General features: G+C 37.3%; 1 protein-coding gene across 5 annotated transcripts in view; it reads right to left on the reverse strand.

Moving 5' to 3' along the window:
• DPY19L1 (dpy-19 like C-mannosyltransferase 1) overlaps positions 1–25,317 on the reverse strand; it is a 97,175-nt gene that overhangs the window by 50,185 nt on the left and 21,673 nt on the right. For all 5 annotated transcript variants that reach the window (XM_045052596.1, XM_023250497.2, XM_023250496.2 and 2 more), the window contains exons 4-7: positions 24,034–24,171; positions 20,797–20,917; positions 19,877–19,970; positions 6,463–6,520 (exon numbers count right to left, since the gene is read on the reverse strand). In XM_045052596.1, coding sequence (XP_044908531.1) covers positions 6,463–6,520; positions 19,877–19,970; positions 20,797–20,917; positions 24,034–24,171 — 411 coding nt within the window. The remainder of the gene's footprint in view (positions 1–6,462; positions 6,521–19,876; positions 19,971–20,796; positions 20,918–24,033; positions 24,172–25,317) is intronic.

Raw genomic sequence — 25,317 nt, forward strand, 5'->3', positions numbered from 1 at the left:
GAATAGTACCCAAAAAACCCACAAAATCTTTAGGAATTAATTTAACATAAATATATGTCATCATGTCTGCACTTAGGTTAAATGGATTAGAAAAACGTCTGTGATGTGTAGGAGCATGTATAAGAGAGAGCAAATGTGGGAAAATATTACAATTGGCAAATGAAGTGAATCTAGAACAATGTGTACATTAATTTTTCCAAATAAAAAGCTAGAGAGAAAAAGTAAAGAAACATGTAGTTTTTTGGTACTGCCTTTTTAGGACAAAATGTACAATGGAATTAGATAGAGCCCAAAAGAAGAGACAGAACATCTGTTGGTTTCTACTTTCACACCTGGGAACAACTGCATAATTTAGGTATGGACCTTCCACAGACAGTTTTTGCTGGTGCCAGATATAAAACAGATAGACTTCTAACAACAAAAACTGGAATCTGGAAAAGCCACAACACAAAAATAAATCTTTTTGACAACTTCCCCCCCTCACACCAACGCTGAAGACAGACAGACACACACACACACACACACACACACACACACAGACACACACACACACACACACACACACACACACACACACCACACACAAATTTGGGAGAGTAGGCAGCAGTGGGGAGGCGTAAAAAAGCAGAGATCTCACAATCTCATAGAATGCTTAGCTTCCAGGAATTTGCGGGAAGTTGAATTCAGAGATGGATTGAAAGTAACTAAAAGGCTGAAAACGGAACCCCCTCTCAATTCAAATGCTGGTAAGATCAAAGAGCTAATGCCCTGGGCTGAGCAGCTGGGAAGTTGGAGATTGAGCCTAAGAGCAGAGATCTCCTTAATTCAAACCGGAGGCAAACTGAAACAATGAAAAGTATAGCCCTGCCCAACTAAAGCAGGACTCATAGTGAGATCCAGATGCTCAGGGCCTCACCTTACATGCCTGACCCGAGAAAAGATGGTCCTTCTCTGGGAAAAAGAAAAAAACAAATGAAAGCAATTATCTAGTTCAGGCTTTCTCATTTTTTCATACAAAATGTCTTACATAAGATAGAAAGCTATGACACATGCAAAATAGCAAAGAAACAGAACCCACAATCAAGAGATAAACTCTAGTCAACAGAATTAAAGCCATAAACAACATATATGTTGGAATTAACAGACAAGGACTTTAAAATAACTATAATTAGGTTTTAAAATTTATAGAATAAGATAGACTGGGTGAACAGATGTGAATTTTCAATAGAGAAATGGAAGCTCGAAAAAAACCCCGAAATTCTAACACTGAAATTCATAATATCTTAAATGAAAAATTCACCGGACTGAGTAGCAGACTGAATGTATCAGAATAAAGTACCAGTGAACTCAAGGACATGGCAAGAGAAAATATCTAAATAGAGACAAAGATAGAAAAAAAAACAAAACATGAATAAAAACAAGAGGAAGAGAGTATCAAAAACCCATCAAAAATACATGGAATCAGAATCCTCAAAGAAGTGAAAAGACAAAATATTTGAAGATACTGGCTAAAAATTTTCCAAAACCGATTTAAAAGAATCAACCCAGGGAACAAAGATGTTCAGTGAGCCGTAAGCAGGGCACATACAAAGAAGACCACATCTAAATTTATGACCATCAAACCAATGAAAACCAAATATAAAAAGAAAGTCTTCAAACCACCACAGAAGAGATGTACTACATTCAGAGTAATAAGAATGATAACTGACTTCTCATTAAACAACGGAAAGCAGACGACAATAGAATAACACTTAAAGTGCCGAAAGGTAAAGCTATCAACCTAGAATTCTTATCCAGCAAAAACACGCTTAAAAAAAAGAAGGCAAAATACGGACATTTTTAGACAGGCAGAAGCTAAGAGACCCTGCTGGCAGCAGATCTTCACCGCAACGCTAAATAAAGTTCTTAAGACCAAAGAGAAATTCTACCAGATGGAAACCCAGATCTGTAGAATGAAAAATATCACTGACACCCAAACACAAATGTCCAGATGTGAAGGATGGCTAGGAGATAAAAAGGGAGGGATGTTTGCAGGACAAAGGCACAGCACATACAAAGGCTCTGAGGAAGGAAAAGGGGTGGTCCTTTTGGGAAGTAGAGGGGGAAAGGCAGTGGGACCTAAGCAAAGAGAAGAGCCTGGACAGTGCTGAGAACCCAGCAGGGCCCAGGTCATCAAGAGGCTAGTTTTCTACTATATTATAGGCGGTTTTCAAATCTAATCAACAGATACATTCCCATCTAAGATCAGCACACTTTTTTTTGACTTTGGAGTTAATGCAATTTTAATGTAAATTCACAAATTGATAAACACACCTCTCAATAGCCTGAATAAATAACACATCTTTATACTCACACAATTTTCCAAATTAATGTAAAAAGCAATTTAAACTGCATCACTCTTCTGCATGTAATTCCTCAATGGCCTTCCCACTTACTCCAAATGAACCTTACAGTGACCAACAAGGACTACACAATTGGCTTCTTCCACATCCTACTCCCCATTATTAACTGGCCTCATCCCTTCTACTCTCTGCTCCTGTTGTGATAGCCTCCTTGCTACTTTCCCCAAAAGCCAGGATTCTCCCACCTTAGACAGAAGATGGTCTGACCTTCAGACACTTATCCACAAGGACAGGGGTCCTTGTTTTACTGACATATTGACATATCCTCAGCATCTACAAGTACCTGGCATACAATGAGCCCTCTGTATACATTGTTTTAATTGAGTTGAATAAACAAAAGACCCAGAATAAATGTCCTGGCCAAAATGTTACCATCACAAGAAAGGGAAGAAGGGAGAGAGGGAAGAAGAAAAAAAAAAAAGGAAGAGAGAAGAGAAAGGGAAGAGAAAAAGTTCCACAAATTAGCAAGGAAAGAACTCTGTACTTTTACTCCTGAAAGATAAACTGTTGTGTTGTCTTTGAAATCCTACTCCCTTTTCTGAGAGTTATCTGTGTTGAAAGAAGTTTGGAGAGATTACGGGTTAATCAGAAAACTTAGAATCCTGGCCCTGCTTAGCAACCTTGACTCAAACATTTAACCTTTTAGTGCTTCCAATTATTTTGCAAACTGGAATATTATTATCTCCTATTTATCTACCATACAAGAACATCCCAAGGATTAATGAGACTGTTTTCAAAGTGTTCTAAGAACTGCTTTCCAAATCTTAAATAACATAACTGTGTCAATAACTAATTAGGAACATGTACATTATCTCAGTTCAAAATTCAGTTCAGTACAGTTCAAAAATATTTAAGAAACCAATATGGGTCAGAAATATATTATGGGTAATAAAGAAAGGTTAATTAGATATGCCTCTAAAGCAAACCTTTCATATACTACTTTGAATTACTTACTTTGGTTTCAAAAAAAAAAAAAAAGAAATTTCCTCCTCACATGTGCCTATCATTTTATCTGTGAACATGTTTCACATAAAACACCATTAGTCATCTTAGTAATAACTTCTAAAAAATCTCATCATGAAAAAGCTAAACAAACCTATTTCACATATAATGAATTTTTAACAGTCTAAAATTAAAGAGAAATATTGTATTTAGGGTTTTTTTGATACACTCCTCTAAATGCTTTTCAATCAGTATGCTAAAAATCCTACAGTATCAACCCATGTGGCATACATCTGATCTTGTAATTAGGAAGGATTTAAAAGGCAGAGCAAAACTGTTAGCTTTCATCTTAGCAATAATTCCCAATTGGGACAGAATCAACATTTAATAAAAAAAAAAAAAAAAAAAAAGCTTGACAAGTGAAAACATCTACATAATTTTTATTATGAAATGTGCAAGCTCGATATTATTATTACTATGAGCAATTAATAAGTCCTTTGTTACATTTTCACAGGTTTCAGATTTGGAGGTTTTAAATTTCTGTTTTAAATCATTTGATTACTTCTTGTATACTATACATTGTGTAGTTCTTTTGTTAAGGCCAAAATGTTCCCTTATGAAATCATCGGAGTGAAAGACTGTTTTCAAAATATACTATCTTAGACTCAAGTAGAGAGCAAACTAAACAATGGAAATAGAATTTAAAAGCAAGTAACAATCCATAACTATTTTTTGGCATACAAACCATTCACTCGCATGATTAAGATAACTCTCCTAAGAAAGAGGGGTCCAGATTAGTAACCGCCAGCAATTCCGGTGAACAAAACACCAGGAAGCTCTAGAACAGTTCACTAAACATGTGAATAGGTACGACCAGAGTAGATGCTTCCCTTCTATAAAAATTATAGACTTTGAGCAACATCTTTAAAATTCAGAAAAAAATAGGGTCTGACAATCACAGTCTGAAAACCAAAATAAATACTAAATTATAATATAAATTGTTTTAGTTACTTAAGTTCTCACCCTCACTTTACCCCAAACTGCAGTTTATTCTACGAAAGTTCAGTGTTTTTACTCAGAATGGTCACGTTTCTACTCCAAAGCTAAGTTACTGATTAAGTACAATTATCTACTTGACTATTTCAGTGTAACTGCAATTCTAATTCTTGTCACATTTAGTTGACCCTTTCCTAAGTAGAAAGGGACGTCTAAGCATGTTTAAACACACCAAATGGCCAAAAAGTATCAAAGGGAAAGTCTATCAACCCGAAAAATGAACAGAATAGTCCAAATTTCATTGGTATAAACTGAAAAGCTTTGTAAGGAATGATGTTCATGCTATGTGAGCATCAAAATCGTGTAAGAAAAACATAAGATCGGGAATTGACCACCTCTAATTTAGACTGAGGGTAACACAATAGCCCTTTCTGCTTAACAGACCATCGTCTTTAAAACTGCACCTTGGCTTCAAATTTTTCTATAATCTCTTTCCTCCAACATCTCATAGTGAACACTCAGCGCTCCTTTCCTCCACTGTTAAGTAGTTACTTCCTAGTTCTTAGGTCATTCTCCCAGGATCTGTGCTTCCACATGTCCCATGGTCCGCACTATTACACTGAGTGGCATCCACAGTCAAAAAGAGGCAAAAAAAAAAAATGTTTTTTTTCTTGCGCAAGAGTCAGACAAACCATGCTGCAATGATTTATCTCAAATGCTCTAATCTCTAAAGCTGCTCTGGCTTTAAATTTCTGTGATTCTAAATATTAAGCCTATGTTAGTTAACATAACAATAAAAAAATAGTTCAACCTTGACTCTACAGTTACGTTTCAGTATAATTAGGGTTTTTTAACGTGTGCATATTCAAATACTGTAGACACTGAGTTTATAAATGCATAAAAGGATTAAGTTACTTCACACAAAACAAGCTGAATTTTTTTTCCTTTCCCTCATACAAAATTTACCATGAAAGAAAACCAGATAGAGATCTATTAATAGAAATTCATTTACAACTACAATTGATTTAGTGGAAGGATTTCACTGGCATCCTGAACTTATATTAGAATTTAATCTAAACTAAGTTATTAATAATAATACAAGGTAATAGTTACATAACAGTTACTATGTGCCAAACATTGTTCTAGATGCTTTACACTCATGAATTCATTTAATCTCCCCAATAATCTCATGAGATGAGTAACATCATTACACTCATTTACAAAGAGGAAACTAAGGCAGGTGAGACATATGACTTGCTCAGGTCACGAAGCCCCTAAACATCAGAGCCAGGATTTGAACACAGGTAGCCTGGAGACAGAGTTGATACTTTTTTATAATAGTGTTCTCTTTAGAAAACCCTTGGATATGTGCAAATTTACAGGAATAATATTCTGCAAAGGAGACTTAAAAATGCATCCAAGTTTAACATAGATGCATTAAGACAGAAACATACTATATGGCTCCAACAACACAAAGTTATCCCCTGGGGCACCTGGGTGGCTCAGCTGGTTAAGCATCCGACCCATCTGACTCCTGATTTCACCTCAGATCATGGTCTCCCAGTTCGTGAGATGGAGCCCCGCGTCAGGCTCTGCGTTGACAGCACAGAGCCTGCCTGGGATTCTCTCTCTCTCTCTCTCTCTCTCTCACTCGCTCTCTCTGCCCCTCCCTTGCTTGGGCTCTTTCTCGTTCTATCAAAATAAATAAACAAACTTAAAAAAAAAAAGTTACCCACACACAAGGAAGTTAACTACATCCATGGCTGGCTTATTTCTATTATCACTACACGTGAACTTCCGCACTTTTAAATTATACAAAGAATTGATGCAGACCCATCTTGCTTCAAATCACTAAGAGATATATGGCACAAAAGATATAATATTCACAAAAAGTTAACTTAAATGCTAGTGTAAAATTTGTATTAAAATAAGATCAAGCATTTAAAGAATGCTACTATAGACTAAATTTAAGGAAATTAAATTTTAAAAAGAAACCTGTATTTCCATAAGCAAAATCTCCCAAATTTTTTAAAAAATATTTGATTGACTACCTAAAGAAGAAACTTGTATTTCTGGAAGTACAATCTTCTAAAAATTCTGAAAATATTTGTTGACTACGTACCTCTCCATGATTGAAAAAGAAGCACAGCACTGTAACCAGGCCTCCCAATCGGCTGCCGCTGGAAAAGAAGGTAAGAAAACATAACTCAAATAACCGAAATTCAGGTCAATCCTAATGAAACCATGAAATAATATAATATGATAAACTTCTAGTACTACACAAATTTTAGCCACACTAGAACTCACTCTACTGTGCTCATTTACAAAATAGTTTATTCCCTTTACTGTAACATTAGTCAAAATTAGTTTCATTTTTAAAAAGTCACTTTCCATCTTCCAAATGTACCAAAAAAAACCCAAACTGACAGGGAATAAAAAGTTGTGAATAGTCGCATTCCTGGGCATAAAACAAGCTGATATTTTTCTTTTTCTTTTTTTTTCACTCTTTCGTACCATATATTTATTTGTGTCCTCCAGCAGTTCTCAAACTATTTTTCTGAAGACACAGGATAATAGATTAAGAAGAGGAGGAGAGAAGTGCAGAAAAAGGTTTAGTGGTCATTAAGGTAGAAAACACCATATGGTCTCCTACTCTTGGAAATTCAGAAAGCATGCCAACCCATTAAAGATTTGATTAATTCATTATTTCCCAAACCCCATCCCAAGCTTTCCTATAGAACATGCTTGGCAAACATCAGTTTACAGATGAAGTTTTTACCTTTCATCTGTTTTCAAAAATTTATAAAAGAACACGAAAATCAAAATACAGCCATCAGGCTTCTAACTCTAGCTAAGAAGTCACAATGCCATAGTTTGGCAGTTGAAACAATGAAATCTTCATTTGCTTAGGTAAGAGTAATACACGTCCCCCCACTCTCCTCCCATCCTGGCCAGAAGCATCTGGACAGGGGATAAAAAGGCTGTTCTAGGTTTGCTGCCTTTCTTTCATCTTTACTCTTGAGGTCTTCTACTCTCTTTAGCTCATGTTGTTTTCTCATTATTGTGCCCAAATAGCCTTCCTTCTTTCTATCTACCCAACAAGTACATGTATAACACAGACAAGTCAGGAAGGTAAGGAAGAAGCAGACACAGGCATCCTAGGCCATGATACTTACTCTTGGAGATGAATGAATAAGGAAACAGAGGAGATACACGAGATGGCGGAGACAATCCAAGGAACGAGCACACACACCCTCCACATCCCCCCAGAAGGAGACAGGAAGGGCTGGCCTCCCCAGCATAGGTGGCTAATCAGCCTTGGTACGAGAGGAAGGTTAAGTTTGTGTGTTCAGAGCAGCACGTAGTTTCTGGCGTTGCCATTTTCCCTACAGAGTCTTGAGCCCCTCACTTGCTGCTCTAGAGAAGAAGTGGCAGTGCTAAAAGTTTGAAGAAAGAGGCTTGTCTGAAATACCACATGCATTTAAGAATGGAGCTAACGAGGGGAAACAGATGGACTGCTAAGCCATCTTAAGGGATCATCGGACACTGAACACTACACATTTATAGGACACTAATGGAAGAACTGTGTAATTTTTCTCCACCAACTATCAACCTGGACTAGCACAAATGACCTATAAAGGGGCAAAGAAACAGCATACTGGCCAGAAAATGGCTGAAGTGAAGAATCACAGAAATAAGAGGGACAAATAAAGGAGCCAGAAAGTAGTACAGGCCAGGAAGCAAAAGCCAGCATTCTCCCCTTGGAGGCCCAGCACGTCTTCTTAAAAAGACCAGCAAACAGGCCAACCCCAAATTTCATTGAAAGTCATGAGACTTTAGAAAATGTAAGCTAGAGTTACGGGTTTAAATAAATAAATGTTAATGTTTTGAACTTATTCCACCAGAGCAGAAAGTGCAAAGATCTATATAGTTTAAAAATTGGTCTCCTCCCTGCCACCCTTCACCAAATCCTATTCACCTAAGATAAATAATAACATCTGTGTGTGTCCATTCTCCCAAATCTTTTTCTATACCCATACAAATATATATTTTAATTTGATCATACTACTAACACCTCTCTGAAATTTGTTCCTTTGCCAAACAATCTATTATGAAGATGATTCCTAATCAATACATGTAACTCAAGACATTCTTATTAATGGACGTCAAATATTACATAGTACAAATGTATTACAATTTGTTCTGTCTTTTCTCTATTATCGGACATACTAGTATTTTTTAAATTTCTTACTATAATAAAAACACGTTAAAAAGATGCCTGGGTGGCTGAGTGGGTTGAGAGTCCAACTCATGATTTCAGCTCAAGTCATAATTCCAGGGTCATGGGATCGAGCTCCATGCTCAGCACAGAGCCTGCTTAGATTCTCTCTCTCTCTCTCTCTCTCTCTCTCTCTCTCCTCATCTGACCCTGTCCCCCACTCACACTCTTTCTAAAATAAAAAAATTAATTAATTAAAAACACATTAAAATAAATATCCTTGTACATGCATATACTGGTGCTTTCATTTCTATAGGACAGACCTTACTGTGAGACTGCCCAAAGAATGAACTTTCCAGAAAATGCCATACCAGTCCACATACACCCCCACCACAGCATGTGAGGGGTCTGCTTCCCCATAACACAGAACCTGATGTGCCCAGACCCTTTTGTATTTTCCCCATTGGATAGGTGGTAACTTTTTTCTCACTGTTATTTTTACTTCCTTCCTGCTTATACAGAGCATCATTTTAATGGGTTTTGGAGACAATATGCATTTCTCTTCCGTGAATTGCCTGTTTACATTCTTGTCTGATTTTCTATTGGATTGTCTGTTTCCCTATTCAAAGATTAAGGGTATCAATTTTTTGACTGTCATATGTGTGACTAAGTCTTTTAATAATTTATGGTGTATTCTGCCAGAAAGAAATATAAAAGTTTACGCAGTTAATTTTATGTAGTTAAATGTCAATATTTTCCTTTATTTCTTCTGCATTTCCTGTCTTGTCTGTGAAGATCTTTCCTACCTCAAAATGATACAGTGTTCTAAAATACCTTCCAGTATCATTGTAATTTACATTTAAATCTTTCATCCACAGAAATGTAAGTGTAAAGCCCTAATTTTGTTCTTTTTGACACAGATAGCCAATTATGCTAACACCATTTATCAAATAAACATTCCTTTTTCCAGTGTAATGAAATTCAGCCTTTATCTACTTTAATTTCTTACAATATTAGAATCTCTTATTTCCAGCCAATTGACTTAATTCTGTATTTTCTATATCACACTGTTTTTATTCCTGTAGCATTATGGTAATTTTATTTTATTTTTAAGTTTAGTTATTGATTTCGAGAAAGACAGAGAAAGTGAGCAGGGGAGGGGAAGAGAGAAAGGGAGAGAGAGAAACCCAAGCAGGCTCTGCATTGTCAGTTCAGAGCCCGAAACGGGGCTCAAACTCATGAAACGTGAGATCATGACCTGAGCCGAAACCAAGAATCCGACACTTAACCAAATGAGCCATCCAGGCACCCCACATTATGGTAATTTTAACATATGATAAGGAAAGTTCCCCACCCTCAAGTACTCTTATTTTTTACATTTTTTAAGGTAATTCTAACCAATGCCCTTCCCATGCACAAAAAAGTGTCGGGTTTCTGATCAGAATGTCATTAAATTTAGAGATAATGTTGGAAGAACTGCCATTTATGTGATGTAAGTCTGCCCATTCAGCTGGAGATTATGTCTCTCTCCATTTATTCAATTCTATTTCTTTAAATAAAACTTTTATGGACAAGCAGCACAGCAGTCAGATAACTAGAGTTAAAACTTCTAGAAATACAGGGATATAATAAAATCTGATCACAGTAAAGTATTTTAGCACTTTCAGATTTTGGTAGATCATATAAGCTGAAGAAAACATACTAACAATTTGAATGAGATAATCAATAAGCTGAATTTTATGAATATATATAGTACTTTAACTATACAGAGAATATGCATTATTTTTTTATGTCCCTGGAGCACCTGGCTAGAAAGACACCTCATTATCTGATTATAATCCAAACCAACCTAAAACACAAAAGAGACTCAAAACACCACCACCAATTTGGGAAATTAATGTAAAATTCCCTTTTAAAAATACCCTGAACAGAAAAAGAATCAAAACTGAAATTTTATGAATTGAATTTTTTTAATGGCAGAGTAAAGACAAGGACAGGGATGTGGAGGACAAGAACAGAAGGATCACAAGTCCGATTTTATCTCGCAACCAAAAGTCATGATGAGGTCTGCTCAAGAAGTCTTCCACCCTTACTCAATTGCCATATGACCTGTGGGGCTCCGGAACTGGACATTTTCCCAAAGGCAGAAGCGGTGTGACAAAACTCCCCTTTCAGCAAATTATCACAAAGTAGGTTATGGCCCAACCTCTTCCATGAACACGAACAGCTATGCTTAACTAACCAGGGGGGCAGATTTTCCCCTACACTTTCATGTCCTGTATAGTTGGAAGGGAGAACAAAATTTGCTTACCTACAAGGAATATCTGAGTTACAATCGTTTTGAAATGATGTGACTTGCAACAAATCTAAAATAGTGTCTCCAGCATTAACTCCCTCCCCTATGATCCGTACAAACGACCACATAGGTCATTTTATTTTTCTAAACAGAAAAGATATAATAATCAGAAAACTTAAGACTGACTTTTTTTTTTTTCCTCATTATAGTTGATCAGTTGATATTTCAGCATTCCCTAGTGGTTTAAAAAAAAAAAAAAAGCTTCTTCTGCAATATTACCACCAACTATCAGAAAATTCTGAAGCTCCTATTGTGTAAGTTTTATAATATTCTAAGTTTGCTAAACATTTACCATATTTACTCATTCACCTCTTCAGCCTCAATTTCATTGGATGTAGTATGAGGGGTAAGAATGTGAAAGATCTTAAAAATACTTTTCAGTTCTGACATTTAATAACTTATAATTCTCTTCTCACATCTTTAAGTGACATGAATTCAAACCAATCATCATGTTTTCTGGGCTTCATTAATCACTGATGTTTGTACCTCCATTTACCAAAAAATGGTAAAACATACAAAGTTCAACACTCAATGAGAAAAAGAAAAACTAATCAGTTAATTCAAAATGTTATTAACTAACTCTTGAAGTTAAGTAACTCTTGTATAAATGCTTAAGAAAGAGAAAATGAGAGAATAATGTAGAAACAACTGAATTAAGAGAATTTCAGTCTCAAGTTAGAGACGTAAGACTTAGGCACCTTGCTAGCCAGATGAAGAAACACCTGGCAGGCCCACTGAGCACCTTCCCCTAAACTTACATGTGGATTCTTTGGCTCCTCTGGGGCATTAAGGAAAGCCACAGAAAGTAAAGGTAAGAACAAGAATGATAATCGGGAAGGCTAGGAAAAGTCTCAGCTTAGCCCTCCCAGTCTATTAGAGGCAACTAATTAATGCCTTTAATTTAACTCTTTGTCTGCCAGGGCCAAAAACATAATCTTTTATCTACTAGATTGTGAATTTCCCAAATCATCATGGTGGCTGCCATAGTGCCTAACACACAGCCTGAGCGTTGTCTATGGCAGAATCAAAAGGTATCTGAGGAGTAAATAAAAACATGAAGACAATCCACTTAAAAGGCAGCTGGCATTCTTTTCTTTCAGGGGAGGGAAGGGAGCACTTTTCAAACACCCCACACCTCATGCTACTGCTGTCCTTGGTCACTGGCCTAGATGCAGACTCCTGCTCATCATCAGTGTCATGTGTTCAGTGGAACCTCTACTGTGACCCACCACACCACTTGACTCCCCATCCAGACCTTTCACTGCACCCTTCAGAACCTCCATTCCATGGTAAACAACTTCCTCCATGGCACCCTCAGTCTCTACCCAGATGCTTCCCTCTCCTGTCTTGAAACCTCACCCTCCTCTGAGAAGAAGTTTCCCCTCCCCACACCACCATGCTCCTGAATGGCTCAAAGCCCGGGGGGGGGGGGGGGGGGGCGAGGCCAGTAGCTTCCTCTATTGCTACTTTCAGACACCACCCTGGAACCTTCCTGAAAGCCTGCCCCTCAGAGCTCATTTCTCTCATTTCCCTTCTCACAACAGTTCTCTCCCAACACTCCGGCTTGTTCTCCATAATCCACAGCTATTCTCCTTCATCACAGGCACACCTAGAGTCTCAACTCACAGGAGGCAGGGTTCCAGGTTCCCTGTGCCTCTTTTCCCTTCCTCTCTTACACTGGGGTGGCTTTTTGAGAACTTTTTAACGACCTTTTTTAATGAACTTCTCTACATTTAATGTCTGCTGCTCTATATCACTGTGGCCACTCTAATCTGTCTCTGATCTCTTCCTTCTCTTCTTGAATATTTACCTTTCTCTGTTTCTACTTTATCCTCCATTGCTTCTCAGCTCTTGTCAGAAAATCCTGGCCATTCTTTTGTAGACATAGCTAGTCATCAGAAAATGCCTTTTCTTCCACAAGAGAAACCAACCAGTCACAGAGCATAATGCATTCATCATCTCATTTTCTGCTCTACTCTATTATTTTCTTTGGTCACTACAGGTTCATGCTTCTTTGATACCAGAAAGAATTTTTGACTACTTTATTTCTAAAGGTATTCCAGAAGCCCTGAAAGCATGGAAGATTAGTCTATATCCAAATCTTCCTTTTAATTTTGCTTAACATCCCCCCTTTCTATCCTGAATAATGATAGTGAAGAGTCATAGTTAATATAACCAGTTTTTCTAGTCTCTTCTCATGATCCAATCCAAGCTATCTATGAAGTAACTCAATGTCCTTTTAGGTTCTGTGGCAGAATAGAGTAGCTTTTCATATCAATTCTTTATTATAGATCAATATACTACTCCCCCTACCGCTACCTGTTTCAAGGCAAAGTTGGGCTTCTTATTCTTTATGCCAATTTTGCTTTGCTTCCATTGTTTTATTTGACATTTTTCTGTTGTTCATGCTTCATTAAAAAATCAAGCATTATTGTTTATGCAGGCTGGATTTTTGACTAAAATATGTCTTAAATAAGCTATGAATTGCACCAGCTCGAATTTCTTCAGCTCCATGTTCTTGTTGCGGAGGGGTTTTTTTTGTTTGTTTGTTTTTTGCTTTTTTATTTTTATTTTTTGGAATGTTCTATTAACTTGGCCTGCTAGCACATCTTTAGTCATTTGGTCTAACAGTTGTATATGAATATTTAAAAGATAAGTATTTCTCTTCAGTACACATAAATTGATGAAAGTTATTGGTTGAAAATATTGGCATCTTTTCTCCAAAACCTGTCCCTTTTTAGGTCACTATCTCAGCAAATGACACTTCAAATCAACAAAGTTTGCTACCCAAGTCTGACCCCTAGGAAAGACCCATGGCTTTCCTGTTACTCTGTTTCCTCAGAGTTACCTCTGAAAGTGCTAGAAACGTATTTCTTCAGTAAACAAATAATCCTAAGATGGGAATCTGAAGAGGAAAAGCTTCAAATGAATCCACTGAAAAAATACTTCCTAAATTGGTAAAATGCTAATAAAGCTTATATGCTAGATAAGAATATATCATTTTTGTGCCTTTTGCAAATAGCAATCAAGAGCTAAGTTTTTCTTCCCCCAATAATTTATTTATTCACTTCATTCAATTAAAAACTATTTTCTGAAAGCAAACTTTCTTCTAGGTGCCCTGCAAGCATTATCTTATTGTATCTTCTGTCTCACACAGAAGACAGTGTCTCCTAACTCATTTCGGTGTTTTCCCCCCTACCCAGTCACTTCTTAAAAATTCTCCTATAATCTTTCATTCCAATTAACTTGATGAAACACTCTACCTCCCTATCACAACCCTGAAAAACCTTTGTTACATTATATTTTCTTTTACATCTAAAGGCAAACCAAAGAACTGGCAGTCACTCTAAGTTCTTCCCACGTCATTTATTCAAATTATATAAAAACTCAATGTTAACAGGTTCCACCCACGATATGGAGCTTCCATACTGCTTTTGTGTCCTCCTGTCTCAATCATGACAGCCTAGGATAGCCAGACAGCTAAAGACAACCTCTAACATGGTAGGTGAAGACAAAAGATTAAAAAAAAGCAAACGAGAAGATACCAAAGTTGTTTAGGGAAGAAAAAAATCATTAGTATCCACCGAGAGAAAGATATTGAATCCATGAAACAAAAATAAAATACTACTTTTTAAAAAAGGAACATTCACAGAACAAATGAAAATTTCTTGAAAATTAAAAACAAGATAACAGAAATGAAAAAGTGAGAAGAGTTGGAAAAATAAAGTGGACAAAGTATTCTAGAATGTAGAATAGCAATGATATTAAAAATAGGAAAATATATGAAAATTAGAAGATCAGGAAATGCAATACTCAAATAACAGAAGTTTTGAAAGAGAAAACAGAAGGAATGATGTAAGTGAAGAAATAATCCAAGAAAATTTCCCTGAAATCAAGGGCACAAACTGCAACACTGAAACAACCCATCACACGTACAAGATAATAAAGGGGAACAGATCTACAGCAAGACAGATTGTGAAATCTGAGAACCACGGTGACAAAGAAAAAATTCTACAATCATTCAGAAGGAAAGACGGGGGAGAAAAGGTCACATACAAAAATTTAGGAATCTGAATAACTTAGACTTGAACAGCACCATGTGAACCAAGAAAACAATAGTGTGATGTCTTCAAAATTCTGAAGGAAAATGATTTCCAATCTGGAGTTCAATACTGGCTAAAACTATCAATCAAATATAAGGACAAAATAGATACATTTTCAAATATGCAAAACCTTACCTCCCATCTAGTCACTAGAAGATGTACCAGAGTGAAAAAATAAACCAAGAAAGAAGAATACATAGGATATGGCACAAGAGATCCCATTATAAGAGAGCAATGAAGGAACACTGGGTGGTGAAGGAAAACGCCAAGATGACAGATGGACACCAAACCATAGAAAGCAGTCAGTACAGAACCAAGTACTGACTCATGCCAAGATTCTTTTTTCTTTTTAATGTTTATTTATTTTTGAGAGAGAAAGAATGCACGTTGGGGAAGGGTGGAGAGAGGAGGACAGAGGATCTGAAACCAGCTCCACACTGAAGGCAGTAAGCCCGATGTGGGGCTTGAACTCATGAACCGCAACACAACCTGAGCTTAAGTTGGATGCACAATCCACGGAGCCACCCAGGTGCCCTTCGTGTTTTATTTAACTTGAGATTAATACCCAGGTGAGCCTAGATCAGATTGCTGTCCATATTTTGTCTTGGCTTCCACATGCCTTACTACTGGCATCAGCTAAAGACGCTCATTTCACCTACAGAAATTGTTCTGTTTTGGTATATCCCTGAGAGCCAGGATGCAGTGATGAATTTGGAAACAGGGGACAGCTCTTCCCCTGACAATATTTCGGTTGGACATTCAGACCAGGCCCGTTCTTCCAGATGCCCCTTTGTCCTCAGGACCTTGCCCACAGATGCCCTCAGAGTTGGGCTCCTGGTTAAAAACCCATAGATAATTTCTAAGGCCCAACCACAGACAATTACAAAGGTTTACCTGACAGGCCTCACTGAGACAGCTACCCTCCCCCCACACACCTGGTGCATGGCAGTCTCTAGGGCTCAGGATGTCCTGGCCAGTCATGGCCTTCACATCTTTGCATTCCTACCCCCAGCTGCCTTCATTCCTAGGTCTCTTTATCTGAGACTTTGGGCAGAAGTCCTCTTCAGATGCCTCTGCCAAGGGCTCCTTATAGAGGGATGAGAGGGGGAGCTCTGAAGATAAGTTCCCCCAGTCTGACTCAGTACCCAGTACTTTTCCATTCCTAGCCATCTCCCCTTTGCCCTTCCCCCACCTACCTCAGGGGCCATAAAACTGCTGTAGCCTTTTGTTCAGGGCTTCCTCAACAGTGAGATGACCCCCATGTCTACACTGGTCCCCCACTTCTCAACCAGTGTACTGTTCCATGGGGGGAAGTGGGCCAGGGATAGTCTGTGTTTTCTCCAGTTTTAGAGAAACTCATGCTACATTATCACAGTAAGTGACAGAAGGCTTGACTCTTTTGTTTCTGGCTTGTTGCTTTAATGGACGACTCCAATACTTGACAGCTCAGCTCCCTCTCCTAGCTCAGCTGAGCTCCTAACAGTCCCTGAAGGTTCCCTCAGAGAACCCTCCTTCCTGCAGAATGGAAACTTGCACATACCAAGTCTTATGAAACTGGCCTCCAGACACTGTTAGTCTGTAGCTGAAACATGTCAGGGTATCTTATGAAATAGATAACTGTAATCATGAATTAACAAAACAGCTTTTAGAAAATAATAACATATGTTTTATTAAAAACAAAAACAAAAACAGAACACTGAGAATTCCAGAAAAAGAGATACATCATGAATAGGTTGTATTGACAAAACGTCTTACTTCATCTCAAGTCAGAGCTTGGCAGCCCAGCCCCATTTCACCATTTGGCTGTGTTTTCTGTTTCTCCTTCCATTTTTTTTTTTTTTTTTTTTTTTTTTTGTGTGTGTGTGTGAAATGGATTGACTTATCTGACTTCAGAAAACTTATATCTGTACTATTTAAAAAGAAATATACTTCTGGAGTAAAAATGTCATACTCAATCTGCCTGTAAATTTATATAATACAATTTATAAAAAGATTCTAACCACAGTTATAGATATCCTCCTCTTTATTCTTAACCCACATGTTAAGAAGTCTGCAGCTTTATCCCACTTTATAAAGTTAGAAGGTTGACAGAACTAACCACCAAGAAAGAAAACAATAAGAACTACCTAGCAATTTAAGACCTCTAAAAATACTCATGTTAAGAACATTCTAAAATACGATGAAAAAAACTGATAGAAAAGACGTGACTGAAGACTCTCTTCAACACAATATAAACCAGGATCACCACTGGACTCTAATTTACACATCTGCCCTCAGGGCACAGTGCAATAGTCAAGGCTCCCTAGAAGGGGCTCTGTTAATGTACAAGAACTAGATATTCATTTGGGGCTGGAAAGAAATGAGTTTAGGATGCATTTGGCTCAAGCTAAAGTGATTACTCAGGTAGGGTTAAAAAAATGCCTGCAAACAGAGCAAAGGGAGAAGGAGAGAAGTGAAAACGTGTGGCACTACTGCAGGTCTATATCCAAGCCCAGGTGCATAAGGCAGACCACCCTCAGGGTCCAAGAGTCAAGCAACACCTGAAAGGCTGGGGCACAAAACAGGCAAGTGGGTGAAGCTGAAGCAGGCTGCAGCCCTCGGAGCCAGGAAGAGAAACCAAAAACAGCTATTTGGAAAGACTCAAATGCGTAAGGTAATCACTCCCTCATATTGAGTAGCAGTGGTCTATAGATTTTTTTTTTTTACACTCAAAGTATAAGAAATGAGACTTTACAACTCAGCACATGCACATGTATACACGTATATACAATAAATAGCAAATAGAAGTTTCTCTAAATCTTACCTATCTTACAAAATGTTGTATAATCTATTATTTACATTTGTATTCTTTTCTTTTTCATGTGAAAAATACTGCTGCGCCAAACCAATTAAATTGATTCTAAAATCACCGAGTAGGCCTTACCCTGCAGTTTGACAGATACTATGCTAAAGGAGTTACTAACTGTAGTGACAGGTGAAAATCAAGGGTCTCATGAGATCGTAGTTTAGTTTGAATCCTGTCCCTCCGTTGGTCAAATTTCTGAATGTCTTCGCTTGCTTTGGAATAGGTCTCAAACCGGCCAAGGTCATGCACCAACCAGCCAAACCATTTCTCCAATCTTAATCTTCAACAATGTTCCTCAATAATCTGCATCCCAGTAAAACTCATCTGCTTTCTACATCCAACGTTTTCCACCTTTGCCTCTCCCTGGAATTCCTTCCTCCCCCACCTATCCAAAATGCCCTGACCCTCCAAGGGACGGCTAAAGCAACCCTCCACCCAGAACAAACTTCTGCCACCAGCACTAGAAGCACGTTATCCTTGTTGGCTGTCTCCCATTTACATGCGCTCAGCACCACTTTCATCTCCCACCTCACCTCACCACATGCTGTCAAAACCCAAGCGCACCAGCTCACAAAGAAGCCACTTGGTACGTACTTTATGTGGACTAGACAAATGAACATGTGTCTCCTATGTAGGGAGAAAACTGCTGTCTGGGGACAGCGGGGGCTGAAGACTGAGAAATCTCAGGTCGGGGCCTAAACCACCGAGAACCTCTCAGTCAAAACCACAAAATGGAGTCTCTGCAGCGGATGTCATACCCTTGGCCTTCAAAACGATGCATTATAAGGAAATGATACTGCATGCTTATTAAATATTTAGAAATTCTTCTTTCAATTAAAAAGGTAGCATAACTATAGGTCGGCAATTTAGCAACAATGCCATATTGTTCCATATTTTAACTTCTTTTCCTCAAAATCAAATATCCCAAACGCAATAAAGCCACCCATCCATTAGACAGCTAGGCAGTACTTAGCAAAATGATGGACCCCTCCCAAAGCAAAGACCTTAGGCTCATCATAATACAAGGCACATTGGCCATGCTCTCCTTCAGGTGGGCTTCCTCTTGACCAATTAACATATACTTCTGGTTAAGATATCTGTGTGGCTTGTTTCAAAAACAAAATTTTCCACATCATCTTTTAATCACGCATTTTCATTTCAGTCTCCTCCAGTGACATGATTAAAAAAACTTTGTTATAGCTAAATCAGAAATATTAGCATCAAAGTATCTTAAATCTATATGCAAATATACTTTAAATTGATCTTCTAATAACTTCCTCATCTGACAAATATTTATCAAGTTACTGTTATCTGCTCAAACACTGAGCTAGGAATGAAAGAGATCTTTGAGGCACTATACTGAAAATACCAGTACTTCCAAGGCAAAGATAACGGTATAACAGCAGATTCAAACTCATTAACCCAAATTGAAAGTCATATACCTATGCTCATACTTCTGTACTACAAGGAATCTATAAGCAATATAAAAAAATTCTAAACATATTCTCAAGGTAAAATTGTTCAAACAAGTACACAATGTAACAAACTGTCAAAAAAAGAAAAATAAAGATGCTTACAAAATTTGTCAATCTTTTACTTTAAGGACTATTATTCAACTGTGAAGTATATCAGGTCAGATATTAAATATCTGTATAAAATATATTTCTATTTTAACATCAGCAAAATAGAATTGTTAACACCATTTGATAATGAGTGGTCCTTTCCTTATATTTTATGTAAACAATATATTATTTATGCTTAAAAGCCTATAAATATTTAAAATTAATCAAATATCCCCACCCTTCTCTATTTAAGCCTCTAAAATTATTTTAAGTTTGGCTGACTATGCCAATGGTGAAATCATTCAAATAGGAAAGAATTTTGTATCTATAAGTAGATCTATTAGAAATATTATAAAACTGAACCAAAAGTTAATCTTTATTTCACCATTTTTATTATTCTAGTACATAGTGTTATAATACATACCAAAATATTCTCGATGAATAGTCTTACCTTAAATATGTGCCATATATGAAGAATAATGCCATCATTAGTCCATTTAAAATAAAAATTACAGCCACATAAAAGCAAGCAGGATCTCCCAATCCTTTAAAAATAAAAAATAAAAAAAAAACATATGTTCTAACTATAAATTACTCTGTGTGTCTGGCAATTTATATTAAAATGTGCTTATTTTGAAAATGGCACAGATACCTTCAATGGTTGCCTTGGTTCCCATAGGAACACATGACACTACTGCAGAACAGAGATGAGAACAGGGCAGTAGCTGTGATGGTTTTATTTTTTATTTTTATTTTTTAAAGTTATTTATTTACTTATTTATTTGTTTACTTATTGAGAGACAGACAGAGAGAGAGAGAGACAGAGACAGAGACAGAGAGAGACAGAGAATCTCAAGCAGGCTCCAAGCCCAGCGTGCAGCCCAAGGCGGGGCTTGATCACAGGACCCTGAGATCATGATGTAAGCTGAAATCAGGAGTCAGACACCTCCCTGAGCTACCCAGGCGCTCCAACTGCCGTGGTTTTAAAACAGGGCTACAAATTCAGATACTCCTCCTTTCGAGGTATTGGGGAAGGGGAGGGTCTATGCTCATGCTTTTGAGTCTGGCTGGGCTTGTGACTGCTTTAACAGACGATGGCAGAGGCCATACTATGTGACTTCTAAGACTAGAAGAGGTCAAGCAGTATCCAACTTGGAGTCCATGAAAAGCCTGATTACCCTGAGGTACTATCCGGCTCAAAAGCCAAAGATGCATGGAAAAGGCATATGTAGGTGTTCAACCGACAGCCCCAAATGAGCCCAGCCTCGAAGGGCAAAATGTAAGTGAAGCAGTCTCCAATTAATTCCAGTGTTCCCAAGCCATTTGAATCTAGCAGAAGCCTCTGACACAATATCACAGAAAGAACCTTGCCTTCACAGCTTTCAATAGGACTGAGTCCTTCTCCTCTGGTAACCGTCCAACATATCTTGGTTTGAAGACCAATCAAGTCCATTGTTTTGGTATAAATCCGGTACCAGCTGGCTAAGATTACCTATTTTTAAGAAAATAGAGGCATTTTTTTAGATTTTTAGAGAAAAGATATTATCATCAACAGTTTCATTACTAGAATATTTTTGAGATATTTTGATAATTATTAAACCTTCCTTTCCTACACTTACCCACTTGGTTCCCTTTAAATTTAGTCAAGTAAGCTTTACAATCCCCTACATAGATTCTTCATTAGTCAGGCTTCAACTGTTCACTCATACGTAAGAATAAAATATAACATGAAACACGCAAGATTTATATTTTTCAAAAGCTATACGATTCTACTAAGGAACATAAAAGAAGAGATGAACAAATAGAAAGATAGTTTGTCCTCTTGAATAGATCTAATTTCTCAAGATGTGACTTCTCCCTCAAATTAACTCATAAACATAAAACAATGCTAAGCAAAATCCCAAGTGTCTATCTAGAAGTGCTATGTGGCAATATAACAAGGAGAATAACCGAAGGGAATATTCTACCTAACAGATACTAAAACTTGCTACTTACAAAAATTAAAACAGTGTGATGCGGGAAGAAGAGCCAGACAGATCAAAGTAATCATGGCAGAGGCCTCGAGGAATGTTACCATATCCTCCTCCAGGGCTGAGACACTCATTTCTTCAGGGGCTGGGAGGGTTGGTGGCTGACAGCTCCCACCAGAGTCCCACTCTGGGAACTACCCTCAACTGGAGGACAGTAAATTCATTATAGGTTACACCCTGACCCAAAGGCGACCCAAAGGCAACCCACAGGTAACTGGGCATTCAATACCAGACTAGTCAATAGGGAGGGATGTAAAGGCCAAGGACAACTCCCAGCAGGGCCATCTCAGTTCCAGAGCTCTGGGTGGGATTGCCTGAGCCTCTGTTGTGACTGCATCAGAGCCCAACTCCTCCAGCCTCAGCCAACTTCCTTCATCCCCTTTAGGTGTTGCCCCCAAGGGCACTCCTCTAGATACTTCCTATATGCAAATCTCCATCTGAAAGCCTGCTTTCCAGGACCTCAACCTAACCCAATACAGAATACAAAGCCCCAAAACAGATGCAAGCATATACGTAGAATAATTCTGTATATAATAAAGAAAGCTACTTCAAATCAGTAGGGAGAAAGAAGATGGACCACTCATCAAAGTGTTAGGTTACACATGAGACCATTTTGAAAAAATATAAGGTTAGATTCCTATTCCAATACTGTGCAATAAAATAAATTCCAGAAATATTCAAAACATAAATGCCAAAAAAAAAATAATTAAAATAAAGAATGAAGATTTTTTTACAAATATGAAAAATCATAAATTTAAAAGATTAATAGGTATGCTACTTCTATACAGAAAAAATACATACATATCATACACAAAGTTAAAGGCAAACAAAAACCGGAGGAAAAGGTTTACCCAAATAGCCTGGTATTAACATCCAGAATATAATAAATGTACCCCTACAAAATTGCAATAGGAATATAGACAAAGGACATAAACCATTACTTTTATAAGTAAAAATGCATTTTTAATGTATAGCACCGAACGAAATACATATATACACACATATATAGCAATGAGAAAAATATATCATGTGATTTCAATTTTTTTGTCTACCAAATTGGCAGGGATTCAAGGAAACAAACATTTTCAAAAACACTGCCAGTGGTAATTTCGATTAGTATAACCTATCTAGAAAACATTTTAGCAACACATACCGAAGTCATTAAAGTATATATTTTGTTGAACCAAATAGTTCCACATCAACAAATTTATACTTTAAAAAACATAAGGACATGTATAGAAATTTAGCTTCAAGAATGCTCATGCCAGTATTAGACTATTTAAAAAATTGGAAACAGCCAAAATTTTCATAAAAGATGGACTAAATAAACAACGGGAGATTGGATATACAGCCACCAAAAATGATGTTGCAGAAGAAAAGATGACACAGGAAGATTGTTACAAATATCCTAAAAGACAAAAAGGACTTATAAAAGAATATTTGCTATGTGATCCCATTTCTGTAAAAATAAATGTATACACAGTTATAGAAAGTACTCATGAGCAGTACATTAGTAAAACAACACAGGGGTGCCTGGGTGCCTCAGCAGGTTAAGCTTCCAACTCTTGATTTCCGCTCAGGTCATGTTCTCACAATTCATGAGTTCAAGTCCTGCATTGGGATTTGTGCTAACAGTGTGGAGCCTGCTTGGGGTTGTCTGTCTCTCTCTCTCTCTCTCTCTCTCTCTCTCTCTCTCTCTTTCTCTCTCTGTCCCTCCCATTCACACTCTCTCTCTCAAAATAAATAAACTTAAAAAAACAAAAACAAAAACAAAACACTGGAACTTGGCGGTTTTTTGTCTCTACCTCCTCTATCTCTATCTCCTCATTAATCAATCAGCTAACTCACTGATCTGGATGGAGTTTGGGACTCCTCTCTCGTGGAATGGGAATAACGGAGAGCCCTGCTAAGTCCTGGTACAGAGCCCAAGCTTGAGATCCCCAGAGGCCAAGGCCCCCACCGCCCTAGCCGGAGAACATGCTGTCTAGCAGCTCAGGCAAGCTAAGAGGGGGGAGTCAGAGGGGCAGTGTGTTAACAGAGGAACCTCATATCAAGTCAAGGAGGATGTCACTGAGTCACATCTCAATTTAGCCCTGGAAAATGCTTAGGGATGTGTCAAATGAAGGCAGGGACAGTAAAAGAGAGGCCAAAAAAGTTACTGATATCATTGAGATCACCTCCTGGGTGGATCCGTCTTTCCCCTCCCCGCAAAAAGGGCATTCATTCAATTAAGTGAAGAATCCCAGACAGGGAAGAAACATTATTTGGCAAATGACATGTAATGGCACTCCCTTGCTATCATCTCTGTAAACACACCGAATCTAGATAGTTTTCAAATTTTCTAAACCATGAAATCATGACAGTTCCCATGAAACTGGCTAAAGCCCACCAAAATTAATAATAATTTTTTTCATAGTTCTTTCCAAAAAAAGATATATAATTTCTTTTTAAGTAGAAGATGAAATAGAATATATTGAACTATACCTTACATTTAGAATCACCATTTAATGCAAGTAACACTTTAAAAAGTAAAAAAAAAAAAAAAAAAAAAAAAATCACAATTGAAAAAGTAACTTACCTCAGGGTAAAGATTGAACCTTTTTAATGTATTAATAACAAGGGGGTATTCAGTCAGCTTATCATTCATAATCATCCATACTCCATTCAAAAATGAGGGTGCTTCCACAATAGTCTTAAAGTAGGAATAATACAGTCCCTGAAACAAACATATGTTATAGTTATAATAAAAAGCACATAATTACTATGCCTCTTATCAGCTTAAAAAAATACACTGTTTTTGAAAAATAAAGCGATCAGGCAAATAATAGCTTTCAGTTTCTGATCACTAATACAATCTTAGGTTACAAAAAAGAACTACATATGTTAGTATAACCTTGCCTTAATTAAAATAATTGAACTCAAAAAAAAATAAATAACTGAACACAAAATTTACTCAAAAATAGTTTTAGCATTTAAAAAGTAATATAACTCAGACAGCATACATAATCTAAGAAACCCCAGGTCCCATACTAATTTAATTGTTAGAAAAGGCTACCTTATGAACAGGGTGAGTGAGTGGTTTACTACAGAACATAAATTACCATGATCCAAGAAATCTTCCCTCAGCAAAAATGTTTCCCCCTTCCTGCTTATCTGATTCCCCAAAATTCTGCTATTTCCTCCAGATTTGCATGTAAGAATGAAAATATATTAGGAAGGCTACATATTGATGTATTACATATCAATTATTACATTCAGATGCCAACCAGTTTTCCAGGCTGTTTTCTTTCCTTCCAGCTCAGAAGACGGTAAGAACCCCATAGGACTGGGATCATGTGGGTCGGGGAGGACAGCAGTGGTATTCCCATTATGAGCGAATAGGACATATTGAGGTTGGAATAATACAAAGAACAAAAAATAAGCAAGTACTAGTACTTGCTCCCCTCGTGAGGGAGTATAAGTGGCAGTACGGGGCAAGACAGGAAACATACTGCATCTTCTATACAATTTTGCCCACAGCTGCCCTGGTGGCCAGGACACATCAGCTGTCAAATTCCATACTGGATTTAAAGCTCATAAATATGAAAGCAATTTGCATACCTGGATATTTATTGAAAACAACAACAAAAAAATGGTTCTTCCTACTATGGTATTTAGCTTTCATATCACTTTTTAAAAATATCTCCTACTGTAATGAGTTGAATAATATCCCCCAAAATTTCATACGCACTGGCACCTGTGAATGTGAACCTATCTGGAATAGGTTCCTTGAAGACATAATCAAATTAAAACGAGGACATCTAATAAGTGATATCCTTACAATGAGAGGGAAATTTAAACACAGAGACACAGGGGAAAACGT

The sequence above is a fragment of the Felis catus genome, chromosome A2, assembly GCF_018350175.1.
Source record: "Felis catus isolate Fca126 chromosome A2, F.catus_Fca126_mat1.0, whole genome shotgun sequence".
NCBI classification, from domain to species: Eukaryota; Metazoa; Chordata; class Mammalia; order Carnivora; family Felidae; genus Felis; species Felis catus.